The sequence below is a fragment of the Labrus mixtus genome, chromosome 17 (genome assembly GCF_963584025.1).
Source record: "Labrus mixtus chromosome 17, fLabMix1.1, whole genome shotgun sequence".
Taxonomy (NCBI): domain Eukaryota; kingdom Metazoa; phylum Chordata; class Actinopteri; order Labriformes; family Labridae; genus Labrus; species Labrus mixtus.
The window spans coordinates 8007278-8031803 of record NC_083628.1 but is presented as its reverse complement, the minus strand read 5'-3'; the positions used below and the strand labels follow the sequence as shown (position 1 = coordinate 8031803).

The 24526-nt window shown below is 41.7% G+C and overlaps 1 protein-coding gene across 1 annotated transcript in view; it reads left to right on the top strand.

The window, feature by feature from the left end:
- pcsk5a (proprotein convertase subtilisin/kexin type 5a) overlaps nucleotides 1–24466 on the top strand; it is a 33087-nt gene extending 8621 nt beyond the window's left edge. Inside the window, exons 10-38 of the mRNA XM_061062040.1 lie at nucleotides 433–533; nucleotides 642–745; nucleotides 1102–1222; nucleotides 1499–1687; nucleotides 2962–3098; nucleotides 3238–3360; nucleotides 3563–3665; nucleotides 3940–4130; nucleotides 5410–5494; nucleotides 5876–5979; nucleotides 6097–6235; nucleotides 6440–6555; nucleotides 6863–6965; nucleotides 7683–7819; nucleotides 9719–9919; nucleotides 10082–10150; nucleotides 10298–10340; nucleotides 10519–10661; nucleotides 12056–12256; nucleotides 13651–13731; nucleotides 13867–14065; nucleotides 14809–15023; nucleotides 16236–16478; nucleotides 18194–18430; nucleotides 18544–18721; nucleotides 19342–19559; nucleotides 20362–20462; nucleotides 20883–21093; nucleotides 23502–24466. Of these exons, the coding sequence (XP_060918023.1) occupies nucleotides 433–533; nucleotides 642–745; nucleotides 1102–1222; nucleotides 1499–1687; nucleotides 2962–3098; nucleotides 3238–3360; nucleotides 3563–3665; nucleotides 3940–4130; nucleotides 5410–5494; nucleotides 5876–5979; nucleotides 6097–6235; nucleotides 6440–6555; nucleotides 6863–6965; nucleotides 7683–7819; nucleotides 9719–9919; nucleotides 10082–10150; nucleotides 10298–10340; nucleotides 10519–10661; nucleotides 12056–12256; nucleotides 13651–13731; nucleotides 13867–14065; nucleotides 14809–15023; nucleotides 16236–16478; nucleotides 18194–18430; nucleotides 18544–18721; nucleotides 19342–19559; nucleotides 20362–20462; nucleotides 20883–21093; nucleotides 23502–23986 (4578 nt within the window). The 3' untranslated portion in view covers nucleotides 23987–24466. The remainder of the gene's footprint in view (nucleotides 1–432; nucleotides 534–641; nucleotides 746–1101; nucleotides 1223–1498; nucleotides 1688–2961; nucleotides 3099–3237; nucleotides 3361–3562; nucleotides 3666–3939; nucleotides 4131–5409; nucleotides 5495–5875; nucleotides 5980–6096; nucleotides 6236–6439; nucleotides 6556–6862; nucleotides 6966–7682; nucleotides 7820–9718; nucleotides 9920–10081; nucleotides 10151–10297; nucleotides 10341–10518; nucleotides 10662–12055; nucleotides 12257–13650; nucleotides 13732–13866; nucleotides 14066–14808; nucleotides 15024–16235; nucleotides 16479–18193; nucleotides 18431–18543; nucleotides 18722–19341; nucleotides 19560–20361; nucleotides 20463–20882; nucleotides 21094–23501) is intronic.
- Nucleotides 24467–24526: the final 60 nt, after the last annotated feature.

The window sequence follows — 24526 nt, the reverse complement described above, 5'->3', positions numbered from 1 at the left end:
TCCCTTCAACTCAACTTGTAACAAATGTTTAATTTGCTTTTTAATTATTTTTTGGGGGGAGCTTTTGAAAGGGATTGAGTGTTTTTCCATTGAAATCGTGTATTATAAATAAAAAAAACAACAGTTCCTTAGTGTACACGCAATATATGGTGGAATAGACGGGATGCTAAAGTCGAACTTGCTCACTGCTAACCAAATAAGAGAGGACGATTGAGATCATGAAATATGACATTTTGTTAATATCTTTTGGCTGATATTTTGTATTTGTGGAACATTTGTTGAGATTCTAGTTGTGGATCAAATTACCCGACAGTATTGATACATACAAAATTCAAATAGTTAATCAGATTGATTTGAATACACCATGAATTCAGTATCTCCATTGATCTTACACAACGACTACTCATTAATACATATCTGGGGTCTTGCCAGGTAACGTTGGGCCCACATCAAAGCTGCAGCCGGGCTAAACCAGCGACCTCTCTCTCCTCCTCCGTGGCCGCAGGAGTCTTCGCTCTCACTTTGGAGGCCAAGTAAGCGTTTCTCCCACGCACTGAATCCATACATGCAGGCGCCCCATTAACGGATACGACCTGGAGATGAGAGTGTGATGTTTTTTTATCGGTTTGACCTTTACGCAGCCCCTCGCTAACCTGGAGGGATGTGCAGCACATTATTGTCAGGACATCAAAAGCTCATCATCTTGCCGCTCCTGACTGGCACGTTAATGGAGCCGGATATAAAGGTATTCCCGTTGGACTCCTGCCAATTGTCAGTTCCTGCCAGCTTTTTTTTATTTCAGCACCGGCTAATAGTTTGGGGAGAAAATGAATAATTACATGATGTCTTTTGATACAACTCCAAAAAGTTATGATAAAGAAGATGAGTTTAGCTTGATAAGCATATTTTGGTAAATGTTCTCTCAGCTCTTTTTAGGGAAACTATCAAACAGCGAGCACACAAACTAATGAGACACTGGGAGCAGAACAGTAATAAACGCCTACAAAGTCCCAGGAGTGTGCAATGTCTTTTATAAGCTACGCAGCCTTTTATGCCCCGGCTAATGTGCTGTGTACGTGTGTGTGTGTTTGTGTGTGTCAGTGAGCCACCTCTATGGCTTTGGCCTGCTGGATGCCGAGAGCATGGTGAAGGAGGCCGAGCGTTGGAAACAAGTTCCCGCGCAGCACGAGTGTGTGGAGGAGGCTCCCGCCCAGCCGCGCAGGTATCGCACCACCCGCACTGCCGGAGATCTGCACTTTGAGTCTGGGCTTCCCTTGATTCCTCCTCCTTTCATCACACTTTATCTATTTCTGTCTCACTCCTTACACGGATTTCTCTCACGCTGATTCTCGCACAGTTTAATAGGCGGCACTTTCTCTACTGCTCCTTTCCTTGTTACTCTCTCTGCTTTTTCTGCCTCCATCTTTGATCTCTGCTGCTCACTTCCATCTCTTTATTCTCTCTCTCTCTCTCTCTCTCTCTCTCCCTCTCATATCAGAACAATTCATCCCGGCTCGGCGCTGCTGTCTGTGTATGAGACTACGGGCTGCTCTGGCCAGCTCCAGCATCATGTGATTTATGTGGAGCATGTTGTCGTCCGTGTTACCATCACTCACAGGCGTCGTGGTGACCTTTCCGTTACGCTCACCTCACCTGCTGGCACCGTGTCACAGCTGCTAGCTAACAGGTAACTAAAGACACGTGTCAAATCACAGACAGAATGTGCGGAAACTAAAACCCCCATTGAGGGTTCACTACATTATCTGCATACAAAAATCACTTTTATTCAGGGCACAGAATTTTGTCCAACAGAGTTACATTTTTCCGTTTGGCTCTTTGTGTCGTTCGGGGGAAAAAGGTGGATTTTGGCAAACTGTGCTAGAAAAACACAGGGAATAAGGGAAGTGCTACCTGGGCAAGTTTTCTGGCAAAATGACTTTCTGCTACACTCAGTGTAACTTTCAGCTAACTCTGCAATGATAAAATACAGCACATGTTAGCTTCGAGAGAAACTCAAAATTCTGATGGCGCTGCGATTTACTGCACATCAAGAGAAAAGTAACTGTACACATTTTCTTAGTATTCAAATTACAGCTGCTTTTCAATATATTTATTTTAAATAAAGTGAAAGACTGCCATCATGGTGACAAACCTTCTCATTTAATGTAATGTCTTTTAAGTTAAACTCAGTTCGTTGCTGCATTTTGGTGTCTTTCAGCTCATTGTTTCGGTAAAAAAATGTTGTTATTGTTTAGTCAAGCTACTTTAATATTTTAGTTTTCAGCCACAGCAAGAAGCTATTTTATAGGAAAAGAGCTAATATGAAACAGATTTGCACTTCCTGCTCAGCATCTAACAGCAGACAGAAACAGTTAGCTTGTAGCCGGTCAACACAGCTGAGCAAGTAGCAGCTAACGATGCAGATATTTCCGCAGATAAGAGTTTCTGAACAGCAAAATAAAGTAGAAATCTGAGCGAAAACTGGAACTGACATTCATGTTATAGACCGACAGGTTTCTTAAAATGAATTACTATCTAGCTGTTTATCTTTTGTATGGGTAAACTAGACGCTGTTTGCTCTAATGATCATTGTATCACCTTTCTAAAATGCTAATATATCAATGTTGTGTTTACGTCTTGATATGCTGCCTCCAAATGGACAAGATAAAGAGTGGATTTAAAATAATGACTGCTCATGATACTGGAATAATTTCTGGAACACATAAGTACCAATAAGTAGATTGTGCTGATAATAGAGCTCCAACTTTACGCAAGGAAAACTTTGAAGGCAGAACTTGTAGAGGAGTATTTGTCCAACTTTGAGCTGTAAATGTTACTTAAAAAAGGCATCTCAATACTTCCTCCACCTCTGTTTAACCCTTGAGAAAACATTCAGTTTTATTACAGTTAGCTTTAGTATTAGTCACAGCAGAATCACAGTGTGGTTATGTTTCCGTTTAGACCTCTTGATGACTCCATTGAGGGATTTCAGAACTGGGCATTCATGACGAGTCACTGCTGGGGGGAGCAGGCGGCAGGGGAGTGGACTCTAAAAATCCAGGATACTCCCTCTCAGAAGAGACAAAGCACTGAACTGGGTCTGCCCTTCTTCTTTGTGACAGTTACTTTTATGAAACACACATTTAAGTTTGTCTGTGACAGCACGAGGATACAGTGCAGGCCTCCGGGGACAGTCCTTTTATCCTGATCTCTCTCTGGTTCTCTGGTGTTTCACAGGGACGTTAAAGGAGTGGTCGCTGGTGATTTATGGCACCGCAGAGCATCCGTATCCCATGCATCGTGAGCGAGCCAGATCGGCTGAGATGCCGATGGATAGTGACCTCACCGAGGAATACAGCGGTGAGTCATGAGCTCAGCTGGTATTAAGCGGCCCCTTCTTCTATCTCAGACCTCTCACACAGCAGCTAAATGCACTCTAATGCGGATTTACAGCAGATGTCAGTTCAGGAGGAGTCTTTCCGTGTAAATATGGAGCGATGTCATCAATCTGAACAAAAGCTCCGTGATGGTGCAGTGACCATGTGAGTGTTTGCCCTTCCAGGACCCTGCGACCCAGAATGCAGTGACGACGGCTGTGAGGGGCCGAGCCCGCAGCAGTGTGTCACGTGTCTACACTTTTTTCTAAAGTTCAAGAACAACACAAGGTTAGCATGTTTACAGAGAGTACAGCTAGAGCATCCAGAATGAAGTGTACAGTGTGTATAAATGGTTTCTTCAGAACATATGGCACGTATTTATATATATATATTAGAAGGTTAAAATCAACTGTTCTAAAGCTCATGTTTTGATAAAATGTACAAAAAGAACAAACAAAGAATAGGTCCAAGTGAACCCAGAATGTCACGTCTTCTACTCCCCCTCATTTAGAGAGTAACACCTCTTGTCCTCTGTGTGCTGTGGTCCATGTCTGTGTAATAGGATGTGCGTGTCTGAGTGTCCCAGGGGATTCTGGGGCGACCGGCGGCGTTGTAAGAGGTGCTTCTCCTCCTGTGAGAGCTGCACTGGGAGTCGCAGTGATCAGTGCACGTCCTGTCAGGCCGGTCACCACCTGACAGAGGGGACCAACACCTGCACGGCCATCTGTGGGGACAACTACTACCTGGACCACGGTTAGTTTTTCAGGGCTTAACCAAAGAGCTGGGCAGTGTGGCAGAGAAAGTTGTCACGATAACGTTATTCTCATTTTGATTATTAGCAATATGTAGCATGATATTTAATTTCTCCTCAAACTGGCAAGCCTGAAACTGAAGGGAGCCTAAAGAAACCAGGGGGTGCATTGGTTTTAAAATAACGTGCGCTTAACATATTTTTAAGGCTCTTTTCTTAGAAGATGTAGAATGATTCAAACCTGATAAACCCCTGAACAAATAAGTATTCATTCAGTTTCTTTAGTGTTCCTCCACTGCTGCGATGTAAGCTAAGCTTGTTTCTGTGATTTTAGCTTTAGGATCCAGTTTTACATATTTTACATTAATAAATGCCCTAATGGAAGTCAGTTTTCTAAATAACAAACTGTCCAATTCATTTAAACCAGAAAATAAAGCAGTTTTAGCTCTAAATCAGTGTCCCTACAACCAAGTAAACTCAGGACCTCTGGTTAGCTGCTACTAGCATCCATGTAATTGACGCATGTTCACTTGTTTTTCTAACTATTTCCACATTTTTACGTCACCTTTTGACCCTCAGTTTTATCTTTAACACAAGAAATAAACATTCTTTACAGCTTTAAAAAGGTTTGCTTTTTGAAGTGGGTGTGTACTCTGCTGTACAGGCAAAATAACAGCAGACAAAGTAAATGAGGCGACGCCTCCTGCAGCTAGTCCAGGCAGTCAACATGAGCTGCATTGATATCACATTTGACATGCCTCATTCTCATATGAGCTCTGACCTGCACCAGTACTGCACTCTTCCTCAGCCACCACCACCAGCATCCACCTGTGGGCTCCCACTGGGGGTTTAAGATATATTCCCATCACTCCTCAAATCTCTGCATTTAAATAACAACTGTTCTGCTGCAATAAATATATTAAACGATACAGAGGTGTCTTACTGAACTGTTGTTGTGGCTATTTCTGCAGCGTGACTGGCTGTTTGATGTTTCCGTATCACGTTGAAAAATCAAGGAGGTTATCAGTGTCATCATGAGTTTCATGGCAACAGCCTCAAATCTCTCTTTATGGATTGTTTTTTTGTCACATTCTTTGCATTTGTTCCTTACAAAGCCGGCGACTGAACCTTTAGGTATCCATGGCTCACTGTTTGGAAACAGCTGCACATGAGTCTGCTAATGAATAGTCAGTTGATGTAACTGCAGTTGAGGGCTGTGTGAGTAAGATTGATTAATCGCTCTGATGTGTATTCAGTGTTTATTGTTTGATTTCCCCACAGATGCAAATATGTGCAGAAAGTGCAGCGAAAACTGCTTGAAGTGCACCTCGTACAGCATCTGCACAGAATGCAAACCAGACACAAGGTGAAACAAACTCTCAGATGATGCTTGAATTAACTGCTCGGTAAACACTGCTCCTATTCTCGCTCTGAATACTGATTCTTTGAGCTTCTATCCTCTACAGCAATATTAGCACTAGATGTTTAACTCAAAGAAAGTGTGTTTAACTTCCCTTTCTGACGGCAGTTTAAATAGAAACATTTACCATATTGTTGAGTTAGAAGTTTCCGGAGTTCACTGACTCAGTTCAACAAGTACTTGTGGTGGTGTGTTGTGGGTTGGAAACTTGCGTTTGCAGTGACTCATAATGACGGTGTCATGTGATTGCGGGTGTGTGTGTGTGTGTGTGTGTGTTTGTGTGTGTCTGTGTCATGGTGCCACATGCTCTCGCCGCCCTCTCTCCAGTCTGCAGGGAAATCGGTGCCAGCTGAGCTGCGCCGTCGGATTTTACAACGACAGACAGGAAGGCACATGCAAACCTTGTCACAAGGCCTGTGCTACCTGTGCAGGTGAGAGCAAATTCAAAAGCCTTGAAATTCATGAAAACTTCAAGAGTCAGTTAAAAAACATGACATGAAGCAGGACTTTTTATGTCCTTTGTTCTCATAAAACCATGCTCCTTTCAGGCGCTGGTGTAAAAGCGTGCGACCGTTGTGCAGAGGGCTACCTGATGGAGGAGTGGAGGTGTGTGTCCTCCTGCAGCGCTGGCTTCTTTGCCACCGAGCAGAACCCAGCGATAGCTGATGGGCACAGGACATGTAGGAGGTGAGCTCACTGGTGTGTGTTCAGGTGTGGGTGGTTTGTTTATCTGCTGATAGCAGGCCTCATTCTGCTGTTTGCCTTCTGTACGTGTGTGTGTTTGTGCTGCTCTTCATGCTTGTGTTTGTAGTAGTTTTCCCTGTGTGTATGTGTTATTTGTGGTCAGCCTGCGTGAGTGTGTGCACTCAGTCTGCGTGCCCTCCTCCTCAGGTGTGACGCCAGCTGTCTCACCTGTGAGGGGCCGAGCCGGGGGAACTGCAGCAGCTGTTCCAGCGGTCACAGCCTGCAGGAGGGAGTGTGTGTTGTTAACACTGAGTGCACAGACGGTCAGTCAACCATCCTCTTCCTCCATTACATGTTGGCTCACTTCTGCCAGATAAATAGAATTCATTTTTAACACATGTAGTTCTTTCTCCTTTGATCCTTTGACTCACAAAATACAATTCTTTTGCTAAACCGAGCTGATGCGTAACATCTGCTGGTGTCTAATGAAAGCATAAGGGCTGTTTTATGTGTATATTTGGAAAGTGATGTGTGTTATCTAGATTCTGAGTCATCGTTAAACCCACCTCTACGCCTTAGATGGTTATTTATTTCTCAGTCAGCATCGTGTTCTTGCTGCGTGTCTATCAGGAGAGTACCAAGACGCTAACGGGGAGTGCCATGCGTGTGATGCAACGTGTCTAAAGTGCACAGGGCCACGGAGGGAAGACTGCATCAGCTGTGCTGCTTCACGGTGAGATGGTGTTGACCTTTTAGATGCAAGGTCTGAGGGGGGAAATAAATACATCAAAGTCTAAAAAACATCTCTGAGTTTAAAAAAAACTTGCATGTGGTTTAAAGTTAGGTAGGATGTGGAAGTGTTGGATGTAAATGAAAGTGAACTCTGTGTGTCCTTAAAGCCGGGGTATTCTTTGCTTTTATCATGTTGAAGTTCTCAAATTAATTAACCTAGAAGTTCAGGGTGAAGTGGTCAGCGAGGAGTGAGGAACCCAGGTCGGACTCAAGCCCAGGCCGCCCACTTAGGGGTACTAGCATCCGTATACAGGCGCGACCTAACCGCTAGACCACCTGCCCCCCCCCCCCACATGCTGATATATACAAATATATACCTGCATGCATACATACCTTCTCTCTCTCTCTCTCTCTCTCTCTCTCTCTCTCTCTCTCTTTGTATGTAGATGTGTATGCATCTAAATAGAATTCCCATACGGCCTGCCAGCTTAACCAGCCAGCCACAGCCCTCTCCCTCCTCCTCCTCCTCCTCCTCCTCCTCCTCCTCCTCCTCCTCCCTGTGTCAACATGCTCAGCGTCATCTGTTTAACTCTGCCATATGTTCCACGCTGGGACGTAAACAAGTTCGGCTCATTAGCATAGAAATAATTCATATCTGTTGATTTTGTGGAGCTGCAGCTGAAAAAAAGGGTGTTTGTGATGTTGTTGTCGGCTGCAGGGCTTTAGATGAAGGCCGCTGCCTGCTGGCATGTGAAAAGGGCAAATACTTGTCAGGTGGCCAATGCCACCTGTGTGACCACACCTGTGCCACCTGTGTGGAGGCGGGGCCAGCCAACTGTACCAGCTGTGACACCGGTGAGGACTTAACAATCTGTCTGTCTGTGTGTCTGTCCGTCTGTCTGTCTGTCTGTCTGTCTGTCTGTCTGCCTGTCTGAGTGACATGTTCATCTTTTGCTACTTTAGGAAACAAGATAAAGCAACCTTCTTCACACTCTCTAATTTGTGTGCTAAATGTTATTAGATATAAGATATTGGTGAAATAAAGTGAGAGAAAAAAAGCACCAGACAGGATAAATAATCATCAGAATGACTTTAGAATGTCTTACCTTGACCATGGTTGGGGATTGAACCCCACTGTATCAAATCTGAATCAAGGATTTAATATTTCCAACACCAGCTACCCCTAGTGGTGGTTCAAACGAGCAGTTTTTCATTTTAAAAGGCGCAACCAACACTAAGGGCCTGATTCACTAAGAGTGGATTGCGGCCACTTATAGCTCCAATAGCTCCCACTATCTACGCTGTCTCAAGGTCCAAGTCACAAAGCATATAGCACTTATGGTATTCAGGTGCAAACACAAAAGTAGAGTTTGCTGTTGTTTGGCGTCTGAATTTGGAGAAAAGCTGTCTGCACCTCTTCACAAAGATGAGTTCTCACACTGACGGAGCTGCTTTGTTCACATAAAGATGGTGAGCCAGGAGGGGAGGGGAAACTTTTGATGCCAGACCTCAGTATTGTAAAATGAGTTTCACCGTTATAAACAAAGCTTCCTTTCTAAACAGAGCATGCGAAGGCAACTCAGATAAAAACAACTTTCATCCTTGTGGCGAGCTGCTGACAGCCGGAGACTGATTTAACTTCTCTTTATATCAATAACAGTAATGTCAAAGTGATACTTACAGACTTTAAGTCATGCAGACGCAGAATGTTTGTGTGTGACATCTTTTATAAATACTGCAGCACAGTTGCCACCTGGTCTCAGCAAACCTTTTTCTTTTGCTCCACTCTAACTGTGTGTGGCTTTTAGCCGACATAATGGCTCATTTTTAATGATGCCATTTAGGGAAAAACTTTCTCCTTTCTGTATGACTAAGCAACAAAACAGTGTTTACATCAAAAACACCATCGCAGTTCGTGCGTTTAACCCCCTGTCTGTGTTTTCAAAGTTAGACGGTGTCTTTTTGAATTTGTATGCGCAGGTTCAACGTTCACAAAAGCCAATGAATCAGGCCCTGAGTATAAATCTACAGAAACTTCAGAAACCTTATTGAAGCTTCTTTAACCACATAGCTGAAATCACAACACAAACATATGACTGACTATCAAGTGGATATGATGAACTGGTTCACAAACAGATGTCTGTACTGATGTTTCTTTTTCTATTCTTTTTCTATTCTTTTTTTAAAAGTCTCATCCTGCATTTTTTTTAACACTCAAATGAACCACTCATCTAGCATCTTAGTTGTGGATAATGTAAAACAAAGGTTGTTTGTTGTCTGACACACCTACCCTTTGGCTGAAGATTCAGGCATTCAAAATAACAAAATACAAATACTGGAAATTGTAGCTAGCTGATGATGTAGTTTGTTTTTGTAAGTCATAGAGAGGTGCCAATATTAATTTATTTAAGAGATTTAAAAACCAAAACAATGAGGTGAGAGATGCTACTATGCTGAGTGAAGGTCAGAGAAATGCAGAGTGTGACCTTTTCCCTTTACAAACGATCAGTTGATGCATTTTAACTCAAACAGAATATTTGAAAAACTAATTTAAAAAAGAACAAGATTTTCCAAATTGTTTAGTATTTTTCTAGCAAACTGAAAAGCTTCATATTGTGCGCTTTACCTTGTGCTCTTTAGACAGGCCAGGAAAAAAACGACGACATCCAATGCTAGGGAGCAGTTCAAGCAAAGGTTCAGCTGAAGTTCAGTGTCACACTTCCTCACACCGTGATTCGCTGCTCTTTCCTCCAGATAAGTTTAGATTGGAGCGTTACCTGTATAAAGGCCTTTGTGTGGACGCCTGTCCGGAGGCCTTCTACCACACACAGGAGAAGAGCTGTGAGCCGTGCTCAGACCACTGTGGCCTCTGCACGAGCCCAGACCGCTGCCTCAAGTGTAACTCCTCCTTCTACGTCTCTGATGGAGTGTGCGCCAAGCTGGAGTGTGGAGAAGGTAAACAAGGTCACAGCGTTATTTATGAGCTTTTATTCTTCTAATTTCTGATAAGAGAGGATGACCCTGAAGAGCATTCTTACAACTGTCCACTGCTCTCTCACCTTGTTTTTCTTCTTCTTTTCTTTGTCTCTTTTCTTTTTTTCTTTTTCTTTTTTAAAGGGGAGGTGGAGGATCCAGATTATGACGACTGCATGGCCTGTGAGGAGGGCTGCAAGAAGTGCGTCCTGTGTAAGTCAAAGCCGGGTAGCCAACATGAAAGCTTCTCACAGAAGCCAGAGCCATCCACCCAGTGTGTTTCCAACCAGTTCCAACAGTTGTTCCTGGTAGTCCCTGTGTAAAAAAAGGAGAGCTGAGCTTTTTGTCTGCTTCCAACAGATAACCCCAGGCATTGCTTGTCCTGCACTGAGGGCTTTTACAAGTAAGGCTGTGTGCCGCGCTGTCGCCATGTGTGATCACACCTTGTTTCCTTTCAGTTCAGTGCTATGCCAGAAAGAAAAAGGGCCCTTTTTTTTTTTTTTGCTGTGAGAGTGGATTTATGTGCATGAGAGGGGGGGGGGGGGGGAAGCGTAGGTATAGACTGCAGCCTTTGTTATCAGCTTTCAGGATGGCTGCTACAAAAACTGCCCGGCCAAGACGTACAGCGTGGAAGAGGAGATGATCTGTGTTCCATGTGACGAGAACTGTGTGAGCTGTGATGAACACGAGTGCTACTGGTGTGAGACCGACCTCTTCTTATCAGGTAGAACTGCCCCACCTGGTCAAAGCAAGAAGTTAGGGAGAGTTTGCACAGTGCTGGAATAAGTTTTCAAATACTGTTCTTGAGTTAAAGGATTAATACTGCTGTTTAAAACTATTCCATTCCCGATATGTAGTCAGTTATTGAAAATGTCACAAAATACACGTAAGGTAAACTGCACTGAAGGTGGGGTAAATGTGAGAAAAAAGTATGACAGCTTACTGTTGTAGTTGTTTAGGTGGAGCTAATAATAACTGCATATATGCGTTTGGATGGTGAAATGTAAAACATGCATCATGTATTTAAAATGTTTTATTATGAAAGTCTTGAGTCAAAATAAATCTGCAGCTTCCAGATAAATTCGGTTTATTTAAGTAAAAATTATCCCTCCAAAACGTAGCGTAATAAGTGTGTAGTATCAAAATATGGCACGAAAAACCTAGCATGACTGCAGAGTAATTATCAACATTGATCCAAAAGTATAAAAGGCTTGCTGCATACTGTGTTAATATAGAAACCATATTTTATTAGAACTGATGTTTATTGTGTAACTTGCATTTGAATGCTTCAGCAGATGAAGCTCATATTGATTTCTGTGCATACTCGTTCATGTGATGTCAGCAAAAGTATAACACAATCCAACCATACACATTGTGTTACAAATATTAACGTTCCAGAGTGATCAGTGACAAAATGTGCTTCCCAAAACAGTCCCCACCAAGTTAGTTCCTTTTTTTTTTTTTTTTTATAACACATCATGATTTATAAAGGTGTCTTTTTAAAGCAATGAAAACCAGATTATAAAGCAGAGCAGCTCTTTTTAAATGCAGGTGTAACTATAAGTGCCTCAGTTACTATAGCCAAACAAAAGCTGTGTGAGGTTGTTGAAGTTAAATCCTGATGATGTTTTTAGGGGCATGTGGATGTCTGGGCTCCATGGGCAGTCAAATAATCTTGACTACAGCTGTCAGATAAATAAAAAAACAAAGTACACGATTTCTCTATGAAATGTAGTTGAGTTGATCAAAATTAAAGGAGCAGAAAAAGGGTTATTTTAACATGTTTTTCAGTGTTGCCTGGTGCCTACATATAACCCACAATGCAACTTGACTGCAGACACATGGGTCAGAGTGTTTGCTTTACTAGCAGACGGTGGTGTAGCCTCAAGCTGTTGGCCTCAAATAGACATAAAGAGCAGTCTTCTTCAATTCTTTTCTTCATACAGCTTATTCTGATGTCAGAAAAAGTATTATCTAACCGTTTCACATATTCTGTTATAATTTAATGTGTTGAGTCACTGGAGTTCCCTTCTAAATAAAGAAAAAGGTATTGCTAAGTGGTTTACATAAAACATAGATTATCATTAGATAACGAGGAAACCTGCTATTTCTTCCCAGAGGGGAGGTGTGTTTCAGTGTGTCCTGATGGTTTCTACGGCGACGAAGACACCAATGACTGTGAGGAGTGTCACTCAGACTGTGTGACATGCAGTGGCCCGGAGGACGGCGACTGTCTGTCTTGTGAGGAGGGGAAGACTCTGGAAAACGGAGAGTGTGTGTCCGAACACGAGGTCTGTCCCAGTAAGACCTTTCGGAGCGGTGAGGCTAATTCTTAAATATTCCACTAATCCATCTGTCGGCCCATAATGAATCAGGGATTTGGGCACTTTCACAGGGGTGGAAAAGGAATCTTGCAGGGTAATTGGTCTGTGTGCCACTGTCCCTGAACCCTGTACCAACTTAAGTACTCAAAACAGACAGAACTACTGAACGTCAGCCAGATACAGACTTTGAAATAATTGATTGTATATGCTGAACATTTAGTTCCCCCTAAGAATTAGTTGGACAGACCTTGAGACAACATATGGTAATTAGTGTGAGGCAAGACATCTTAATTATAGGAACTAAAATAAGCCAGAGAAAAGTACAAAGGTTAACACAAAGGTTGGAAATGAAGATACAGAAGTTATTCTTAAACTTTGAATAAAAGAAACTAGAAAACCTTAGATTTAAGCCTCTGTGCAATTTACTGTTCAGTTAGATTGTAAAGGGTTGGCTCAACTACTAATCTTAGGTGTTCTCTTATTTTCAAATGCTGTTCTGGAAGAAGTTTAAAGAGAAAATACCCTTTCTTGTTGAGATGAGTATGTTCATGACACGTTTGTGCCTGTACTAGCAAACAGCTAATTAGCTTAGCTTAGCAAGAACATGTTTCAGTTGGGAGCAGCCATCCTACCAGCACCTCTTATGTATGGTTATAAGCTAATTTTATTTTATTAATTTAATCAGTAAAATAAAGATAAAAAAAAATCAGAAAAACACTAATTTGGTGGTTTTCTAGGTAGACGTGGGAAAATGTCTTAACCTCAAGGTTTTCTCCATTTTCTAGAGTTTATCTGTAGCTTAGCTTGTTGTCTGCTAGCTGTAGCTGTTTGACACTTAGGCTTCTGACATTTTTCGGTAACACTTATTTGCTTTTATACTGAGAGTCAGAGGATAGATTTTGAATCACGTCTGCATGCTAAATATGAAGCTACGTCCAAAAGGCGATTAGCTTAGTCTAGCAAAAAGAGGAGGGAAACAGCTAGCATGACTCAAATAGCTGCACTCAAACTAATTATTTTCACATCACAAATAACAACTTGTCATTTTAAAATATATGTAAGCAATAAATTATTTGTAAAGCATGTTTTTCATTTTTCAAACCACTTATATTCATAAGACTATTAGAGATAGCGACTATTGTCAGAAACCTTTTATTCCTATTAATACTATTAATACTAGTAATTATTACTATTACTTTTATAATACTATTATACTATAATAGTAAGGTGTACTAGTATCCGACATGGAATATTTTTTGTGTCATCTGTCAGCCAGTATATTGATTCCTACTCGGTCCTGGATTAGGGCAAAGCACTTTTCAATTGTTTTTCTGTTATAAGAAGCATGTCTCCCTTATTATTTTCACTGTGGTGTTTAACCTCCATAAGATGGAGAGTGTGAGGACTGTCACCCAACCTGTGAGTCCTGCTCTGGACAGGAGAAGAACCAGTGCACAAGATGTTCAAAAGGTATTAAGATCGCAGAAAGATTAAGATGTTTATCTGCTGTTAGACCTGCAACATCAGTTTCAAATGTTCTAGGTTACGCTAAAGCATATCCAGCCCTTTTGCGGTGTTAATGTTTACTCTTTCTTACTCCTCCAGGGCAGTTTCTGACCACACAGCAAACATGTGTGTCAAAGTGCCCAGGGGGGTTCTTTGCCAGGCGGCTGAGCGGTGTGTGTGAGGCATGCCCTGAAGGCTGTGTGCTGTGTGTGGACTCTCAACACTGCAGCCGCTGTCAGAGCACACGGAAAGCTCAGCTATTTCTGCAGGATGGACAGTGTGTCCAGCATTGTGCCAGGTCAGAGGTCAATCCTGACACTTTGGTTTTTGATCTTATTTTTAAAAAGAAAATTTTACGGTGAGAATTTAACCCTGCTGGCATAAAATGTTAAAATCACATCTTTTGATCATCCAGCCAGGTGATTTGGTATGAACTCTGGCTATCCCGAAATAAATAGTTTAGAGATGTATCTGCTGGCCCTCATTTTAAGTGTCCTACCTGATGTTTATGTGGCATTAAATTGTGGCATCCCTTGAGATTGACAAAATATCCTTGAAGCTCCAATCCTTGAAGCTCCATTAGCCCCGAGATGACCATTTTAAGTTTTTTGGCCATGAGGGCATTATTATTTTATTTTTTTCACTATCAACTATCAAGCAGCTTTTTTGTAACAATACTTAAGTACGACATGATTGTCTGGATAAATTGTCGGCTGTCCTCTGTAGACCGAAGCAGAGAGTAGAGCAAAATGCCAGGCCGCTTGTTTACCCCCGCAGCAGTTCCCAAAACCGTGAGAGCATATGTGATTTTTTTTATCACAGAGTAAAAAAATAAACATCTAGTCAAAACTAAATATAAATTATAATGAAAATCGAATTGTTTTTTATTAAGAGTCTAATTACATCACAAGTCGTGTAAAATAGATGACATTTTCAATTAAAGCAATTAGACTAGACCTTAAGGCAAGAGGGCAAGGATTAAGTACGCATGCATATTAACTGCAGTGCGCTGTCTTGTGTCTGTGCGTGTGTGTCTCTCAGGGGTTACCCTGCGGGCCAAGTTTGTCATAGCTGTGCGGCAGGCTGTGCGTCCTGTGAGAAGAACGCCACCCACTGCCTCGGCTGTGAAGAACCCCTCCTCCTCCACAAGCACCAGTGTGTGGATGAGTGTCCTTCAGCGCACACCATCCGGGACGGGGAGTGTCATCACTGCCCCTCCGCCTGTGAGGAGTGCAACCCGTTCGGACAGTGCACAGGTACAGCAGACAGTATGATAACATTACCGACGTTAAGCTACTGGTTATTGACACACACAACCACCAGATACCTGGATTAGTGCTGACATGAGAGAGAGAGAGAGTAGGAGGCTCAAAGCCCTGTTTGAAAGAAATGAAGCCATAAACACTGAAATATCAACATTAGTGGAAATTAGATTTTCATCTTATTTCAAGAGACATACATGTACATTTTGCTCAGCATGCTTTTTTTTGTATTTCATATCTTAAATAAGATGTTTTTTTCTGAAAGTGTAATTAGATATTTTTTACTTGAATAACGACAAATTCACTTGCTAAAATTTTGGTTATTGTTGTGTATCATAAATATTATTTGTTGAATTGTCATGAAATTCCTATACTGACAAACTGCCCATGAGCACATTTTAGTCGATTTTGATGTACTTGCCCAGACTTTCCGAGTCCTTTGAAATAAAACCAAATATCTGCAAAGTAACATACTGCACATACGTGTGTTTAATCTTAACATGCAAACCACTCCAGGCTAGTTTAAGCATTTGTAATACTTTAAGTTAGCATGCTTTGGACTCATTGAGGTCTTTTTGTCCACAAAAAGATGTGTACTATGTAAAAGATGATGATGTCAGAAATGTTCCTACTCCTGTGCACAAGAGAGTGCACTTTTGTGAAAACACACCAGTTGTCTCCGCTGTCTCAGTTCTGTTCCATGTATGTCCTGTCAGGAGGAGAACTTCTCGTTTACACGTGGTACACAGTGGTTTCTGTAGTTCCACTGAGGTCTATGGTGACCTTGAACAACATTGCAGATAATGATCCAGTATCTTCTGCACCCCTCACCACTGCACTGTTGTCTAATGAAGACTTGTGTATATGAGTTAAATAATTAATATTTAGTGCTGTGAATAGAGAGCAAAGCTAACCAGACTCAGAGTCATTGTGTGTGCACACATAGCTGGCCAATAAAAGCTGATTCTGACTCTGACTATATATTTTGACGAAAAGCTTATTTTCCCATTAAACAGCAAAATTCACAAAATCCAAAAACTCTTCTTAAAATAAACACAAAATCATTCCTACCCCAACAAACAGAAACACTTTTCAAAACTGTTTTGTTGATTTTGTTTATTCTGCTGTGTTGTTTTATTTATTTGTTACTTCAGGGCCACCATATGTCCTTATTGGTTTATGTGCTAAAGGCTGTTCTTTCTTCAGGCTGCGAGGAGTATCACTTCCTCCACGAGGGCCTGTGTGTCCTCGACTGTCCCGAGAGGTTCTTCGAGGACAAAGAGCGAGGGGAGTGTTTGCGTTGCCATCTTGACTGCGCTTTGTGTGACGGCCCCAACAGCAACGACTGTGACGACTGTGTGGACCCGGAGGTGACTCTGTACAACGGGGCGTGTCTGGCCTCTTGCCCCGCCCACACCTATCGAGACGCTGTAACAGCAGAATGTAGAGGTAACACAGGAAACATCCGCAACAGCTTGTCTGCCTGTTTTAAAAGGTTTATCTCGTAAGCAGAGGTGGGAACAGTTATTAAAAAATGTATCTTTGTTCACGTTAATCCGTTAGCAAAGCTGATAACTTTGATAGCAGTTAATCAGTAAACTGAAGTTTACGTTAGCGTTAACTGGTATTATTCAAAAGAAGAAAAACATCAGCTTTTTCTAATGTCATTAGATTTGAGTTCTTAAGAGGTCATGACGGCTTAAAGTCAAAATACACACGTGTCTTTACTGAAAATCTACTAATAATCACTCCAAGAGCGCTCCAGACTTTCCTTCACGTACAGTAGGTCAAGCAGCATTTCACAATAAAAGCATCTGAAATTAACGATGATAAATAACGATTCACGGATTAAAGGAGGTGTGCCCAGCTCTGCTAGTGCGGGCTTAATAAGAGCAGAAAAATTCCGTTTTTCTGATCAACAGTAACTCAAAACTCATTTAAATAATGAATATTATATGATTTACTTTTTATTGTACTTTCAAAAGTCTTGCTTTTTGGGTAAAAGATGAAGAAGAAGTAAAAGATGCTCCACTTCTCCACAAACTTTGTTTTCTCCTCTCTTATGCAACACTTTTGTCCTGTAGAACGCCCTCAATGCTTTTCCTCAATTATATTCCTCTCCTCTGCCTGAGTGTGTTTCCTGACTTTGGCTCTGACTAAAATAGCAACGCTTTTCAGACGGTTAACAGGCAGCTGTCAAACCTTGAAAAACAGAGCAGCGATGCCAAAGACAGTTCCCTAGAGGAAAAACACACTGCTCCATTTTTTTTTTTTGTTATTCAAAAATCACAAAAGATGCCGTGTTTCTCCCAGGAAAACATTGTAGGCGATGCCCACTTTTATTGCTACATACAGGCGCTGCCAGCAGTAAGATATCTGAAAGGAAGTACAGTGGTGTACTGCAAAATGGACAGAGGGGGATTTTGTTTATTTTCATCTGAACTCAACACAGGATAGAGATAGAGAAGTTGTTTGTACAAACACGAAAAGGACATAACAGGAGGAAACAAATAAGTTAATTGTCTGACTACATAAAAATTAATGAATTATTCACATACATGCATGCACTCCATGTACAGAGGCTGAGTCCCGGCTGTAGGGCTGGTTTCCATTCTAACCCCCGTTCTTTTGCATAATTTCATTTCCTCCTCTTTCTCAGCTTCACCTTCACAGTTTTATAAAGTGAAAAAGGCCAAACATCTGGGAAAAGGTGTTCTTGTAAAGCGGCTCACATGCACAAAGTGATACTCAGAGTGCATTACAGTAAGAATCCTAAATGCACATGATGAAAGACCCAATGAGCACTAAATCAAGGAAAGAGTGCCACAATTACAAGTTAGAAAGTAATACCAGAATTCTATCAAATGTAAAAATGAGAATGAGAAATTGTGTAAAATCAGATAAAACATATGAGGGTTTATTTTAAACAATCAAATAAATGCATGGAATGTTAAGTTCAACGTTAAAGTAAAGTGAATGCTTAAATTCTTGTTTTTAAGCGAGCTGGCTTCCTGGCATTTATAGAAAGTGTGTTCCAGAGATGTGGTGCGATTATCAGACAAATAAAAAGTCAAGACTGATAGATTTTGTTCCTCCTATTATGCGTTTCACTCCAAGTGTGATTATACCCTTAATATGATTCAGTGAACTTTTTCTACTTCCAGGATGTGATGCATCCTGCCTCACCTGCTCCGGTCCCCACTCCGTCTCCTGCACCAGCTGCAGAGACGACCACAGGCTCGAGGGCCACAGCCATTGTGTGCCGTTAGCCAACAAATGCTCAACTCACGAGTACGCCGACCAGCACGGGGACTGCCATCCGTGTCACAAATATTGCCACAGGTGCTCAGGTCCGGGCAAAACTCACTGCCTGAGCTGCACCCAGAGACATCTCCTGCTCAGTGAGTCGGGTTTGAAGGCCTCGTGATAATCTCCAAACTCTCCAAGCATCTGTGACTTGTTTGTTTGTTTGTTTGTGTGGTTGTGTGATCTCCATGTGTGTTTGTCGCTACAGATGGCACCTGTGTGGATGCGTGCCCCACCGGCTACTATGAGGACGAGCTGGGCCAGAAATGTGAACCTTGTCACGCTTCCTGTCAGACGTGTGTTGGGGAAAACAGCAACGAGTGCCTCGCCTGTAAAAGCCACCTATTCAGAGAGGGCAAAGAGTGTGTGGAGACCTGCCAGCACAGGTAGTTTCACCTGCTCACTGCCCAGCTGTGCTGCTCATCTATCACATTCAACGTGGTCACACAGTGTTGTCATTAATAAAAGATGGGCTCAGTCCCATAATGTCAGGGTGGACACCAAACCATTGCTTCCCTTTAGTTAACTGGACAGGGGTGCAATTTGGAGATCAGGCTAATTTAGCCTGAGATTTAAATAGCCACACATGCAGCCTGTAAAATGCTAATTAGACTTGATTTTATTAGGGGAAGCAGTGATTGTGAGAGTTAAATTAATGTCCTGTTAAATTGATGTGCAGTTAAATATTCAAAAAGGGACACAAAGAATTTTAATTGTTGGACCTGCAACCCTTAATATGTTTTTTTTTTTTTTAGGCCTGCATCGAGTATTACTATAAAAAAAAAAAGAAAATATCACTTTGACTTTAATATCCAGAGTCTATGTCATGTCCTCCCTCAGTAGAGCCTTCAAGTGTTTTGTTGTGGCTGTTTTCCCCGTGTCATTGTAGTTTGAGATGATTACAGCTGCTTGTGACTGAGTGGCAGCGGAGAAGAATTTCCTTTGAGGACAAACAAAGCTCTCATCTTCTTTAATTCAATCTTATCCATCATAACTTTCCCACCAGTCACTATGGAAACACGGACTCGGGGATATGTGAGAAGTGTGACCCGAGCTGCGGTGAGTGTATCGGGGGCGGGGAGGACAGCTGCCTGAGCTGCGCTCTGGGTCTCATCTACTTGCGGAAAGAAGGCCGCTGCCTCCCCTCGTGCCCTCTGGGATACTACCACGACGCCGTGCACAGGACCTGCGCGCACTGCCACACCAGCTGCAGAGCGTGTTCAGGTAGGAGCGTCCACTCAGCACTAATTTAATATTGTGGGAATACACACACACCAACACACACACCGTTGTAGGTGATGAGATATTGATGCTTCTGTTGTCTCCACGGACTGCAGATGTGAAAGCGCTGAACTGCTCGGACTCTGCTGTGTATCGACTGCATTAATCTTATAGACTGAACAGTACAGGTTCATGCGGAATACTGCAGACCCAACAAAGGAGCTTTTATTTTACCATTCATGAATGAATAATGTGAACACTTTAACTTTTATTTAATCCAAAGTTTCATAACAAGTCTGTCAATATTTCTTAATCTTGTTAGTGTCAATAAATGATTTGACATGAAATCAAGAACTCATGACGAAGAACATGATTTTATTTATTTTACGTCGCTAAGAACTTAAAGAACTTGGAAATGTGGATGTAAACACATTACCAGAGCAGAAATTTGTATTTGTTTGGGCCCATTTTCAGTCCTGGATTAAGTTCCAGTTAATTCGTTCAGCTGCTGGACGGAGTTATCAAACACATCCAAGTGCCAATGTTCAGTACAGTGTAGGAACATTTAAACACAATCAATTTCCCACTTTGGCAACACAGAAAACACTTTACCTGACGCCTGATGGATGTGGGATACTTTTTGATGGATAATTAATTCTAGAGGGGAATCATTTACAAACCTCCTGAAGGTTGGACAGCATGGTGCATTTATGACCTGGAACAACATTTTTTTGGAATGTATGAACATTAATATACAGAGCAGGTGATTTCCAGACTTACCCTTTGAGTTGTCTTCTATCTGCAGGAAAAGATTCTCGATCCTGCGTCTCGTGCGCCCCTGGATTTCTGCTCTCTGACGGCATGTGTGAGTCCATGTGCGATGTAGGCCAGTATCCTGTTATAAAGGTAACCATGCAATATTTAAATTAAGTTTTAATTTCACAAATATTAACTTTTCATTAAAGAAAAAAAAAATCCTAAGCCTGTCCTTGCTCCACCAAAAATAATCATTAACTAATGTTTTGGCCCCGGGTGTCAAATAATGCAATTCAGGCTGACTTATTACTGCACCGCGAGAAATTTCAAACAGCAGAGTGGAAATTATGACTGTGTCATGATTCAAAATAAATCTCCTGGCTCATGCTGTGAGGCTACTGACTGAAAGTGTCTGGCAGGTAGATGCATATTAATTGGTTAAGCTGAAAGGCAGTGCATTAGTTATATTCAGCCCTTTTGGTAATGAAAGTTTTCTTTGAAGCTTTGATGTAGAATTCCTGCTGTAGCTGTGTGTCTGGCTGTGATGTCCTCTCTCCTACCCCTCATCAGGGTTCAGGCCACGCGTGTGAAGAGTGTGACGTCTCCTGTCTGGAGTGTCGGGGTCCTGGTTCAGCCAACTGCACCATGTGTCCTCCTCAGGCCATCTTAGAAGCTGGAGGGCGCTGTCTGCTGTGTTGCCGCCATGAGGAAGAGGAGGAGGAGGAAGAGGAGGAGGCCTCGACGCAGCAGCAGGACTGTTGTAACTGCACTGAGACTCGTGGTAGGCTGTGGGTCGGTGCTGCTTATAGAGAGAATCAGAGGAAAATGTAGACTTCACATGACATGGTTTATAGTTTATGATAAATATTTAAGTTAATTTATTGAAGTTAAAAATAATTATTATTATAATAATTAGAAAAAATATATATATTTGTAAAGCACCTTTAAACCACCAGTTTTATAAAGTTATTTGACTTGAAAAAAAAAAAAGATTCAAGCAGCAACCTCCGGTGTTGAAAATTGAAGCCGATATGGAAGCGCAAAATCCTGCAGTTTGTCGAGGGTCCGCTTGAGGCTGGCTGTGGAAGCACCGAACGTCACATACACACCCATTCCAAAAAGCCAGTTTTTACAGCAGAAATGAACATGTTTACAGCCTGGTTCAAAAAAACTAATTGGTGTGATTAGCTCATTGGGGGTAATGCACGGGGGGTACATTTTTTAATAGCTCTTTCTTTTTGATCTTTTTGAGGTGTGTAGCTGACCTGATTGACAGGCAGGCATGCATGATGTAATGATTTGTCAAGAAGCTTAAAACCAGCCTCAGGTCCAGCTCTTAGCTGGTCGTTGGGTTGATTGAAAGTTAGGGTGGGACAACATTTTCAGCATGGTGACCGGCCGCCATTGATGGGACTCCACAGCCCCCTGCAGTAGTGTGCAGTAACGTGACATCACTCAGGCTTTGACCATTAATATTTACAGTCTACAGAAAAATCACAAAACTCAGTAGGAAACAAAAGAACCCAAACAACATAGCCAGACACAGCAAGGCAATATGAGGTACAGTTAATATAAATTTAGACCAGAAGAACAAAATATGTCAAAACAAAAAGTGAAGCAGAGAGAAAACAGAGAAAAAAAAGGGGTTAAGCATTAATAAGCAATTCAAGACAGGAAGTGAAGCAGGAAGAAATAGAAGCAATAAAAAGACACAAAATAAATAAGAAGATATAAAATTAACCAAATAAATAAGAGAGAAAGGATATAAAAGTTTTTAAAAAAGAAATAGAAGAAATGAAAACAAAATAATTATATAAAATAAAGTGAAGAGTTCAAAAGAAGATATAAAAGCAAGTCTATAAAATAAGTCATTTTTAAAGATGTCTCCGATGGCACAAAACAAACAAACAAAAACATCATACGGTCATGACAGTCACTTTAACATTTGTGTTGATGGTTTACTCATTTTATACTGAGATTCTTGTCTGAAGTGTTTTCTCTAGAGCTCAACCGATTAATCGGCCTGCCGATAATATCGGCCGATAGTAGCATATCCAGTGACTATCAGTATCGGTTAACTTTATCTCAGATATGTGCAGATTTTACTGGATTTATTCACCAGTCAAATAGCATTTCATTTGAGTTTCAGTGTATTACACTAGCAGTTCTCTTTCACCAGCAGAGGGCGCCATATTGATACAACAGTGTGTCAAGCGGTGATGCACGTACATGCGTAGTTACTTTCCAGCTGAGTGACCATCTTGTCTTCATAATACATCTTTTCCACAAGTTTTTGATAACTGCATTGGAGGGATCAACACGATAAATGTGTATAACTATATTTATCTCCATAGAAAGATATCGGCCAATATCGTTTTTTTTTCTCTCCCTTATATCGATATCTGTAGTTTTCTCTGCACTCTTCTCACTGGTTTGAAATGAGTGTAATAAAAAGTTTACAGTTGGTGAATTGAAGGCAACTGTTAATCAGAGCTGACCCACACAGTCCCGATGAAGCAGATGAACTTTGAACACTTGTTAAATAATTCCTACATTTCATATTTTAACTGTTGCTTATTAAGTTGTGAATGTTTAATATTTTAGAGATTAACTCTTAGATGCTTTAAATCAAGTTGAGCGTTCTTAAGAGACCTGACACTGTAGGATTCATAATGTGCGAGCGCATCTTTAGTAAAGTGAACGGCGTTCTTATCGGTTATTGGCTCTGGATTTTGGTCTTTTGAGAAGAATGTTAACTAGTTTAGATTATTTTTTAAACAAAATATTCCTCTGAACTAAAAAACAGCACCAACAACATGCATTAAGATAATAAGAGCCTTAGCCTGGGAGGCGAAACCCAGGGGGATAAAACAAAGGCTGAAAATGACTTTCTGATGCTTGTTAAGCTTATTACTGAGAGTGCATTGTAATGAGTGAAGGTGACTCTGTTTGGCATATTTGTATCTTATCAGCTCCTTTCTTCTCTGATCTGGACTTTAGAAAACAAAGTTCAGAAAGAATTGAGCGAATAACTGAAACTAAAACTCTGAAAGTTGTTGGGACAAATTCATGTTTTTGAAAAGTTACAGGGTCATGTTTATGTATCCTCCCAGGCAACAGGGTGAAAAAAGATTAAATATGACTACATTCAATTTATCTTTCCGCTTCCTGTCCGTGTGGGATTTCCAGGCGAGTGTGTCCTCAGCACCAACCTGGCCTTCAGAAACGAGGAGGAAGAGGAGGCTCGAGGTAACCTGGCCCTTTTCATCATCGCCTGCATCCTGTTGGTGCTTGGACTAGTCGCCGTAGTGTTCCTCATCAGACACTCCCGCTCCAAGAGAGCACCCCCGGACATCACTCCCCGCGGCTACGAGAAGCTGGGCTCCGGCGGGGGTTACGGAGGCAGCAGGCATGGCGGCTACAGCTCCTCCTCCTCTACGTCTCACAGCAACCGTGGCGCCAGCTCCTCCGGAGGCCGCTTCCAAGAGTCTCAGCTGGTTGACATCAGCGAGCGTCGCTCAGGGGCTAAGGAGGATGACGACGATGACGAGGACGAGGACATTGTCTACATGGGTCAGGATGGCACTGTGTACAGAAAGTTCCGGTACGGACAGCTCGGAGAGGACAACGAGGATGAGTTGGAGTACGATGACGAGAGCTACACGTTCCGATGAAGATTAAGAAAACCTTTATCCGTCCTCTTTCCTCTGTGCTCTTCATCTCCTCCTGCCCAGGGGGGACAGACCCATTTATCCTCCTCTGAATATGAGTTGAAACGAGACATGAGAAGCTATTTATAAAGAGCGGCATTCTACAACTGCTATCCATTCACAAAATGAAAAGTACAGCTAAAAAAGTCGATGTAAAACACTCTCAAGGGCTTTTTTTATATAATGAAGCTTCATTTCTAGTCTTGTTTTTAAGTATGTTGACTCCCTGCATATATCTTTATATTAAATAACTTCAATTAGTATTACCTAGTTTTGAGAATGTCATGAAACATACTATCCAGCTTTTTAATTGTTGTGTCAGACTTGCATTGTGAACTTGATGAAACGTTGTATTTCTTTTGCTTTCCTACATCCCCATGCGTCTCCTGACTTTGACTTTTCATTTCAAAAGGTGTTCTGTTCAAATAAAGTCTCAAAAAGAAAGCATTAGAGGAGTGACTCATGATTTCCAATTTAGCAGCAGAGCAATCACAGTGAAACTGG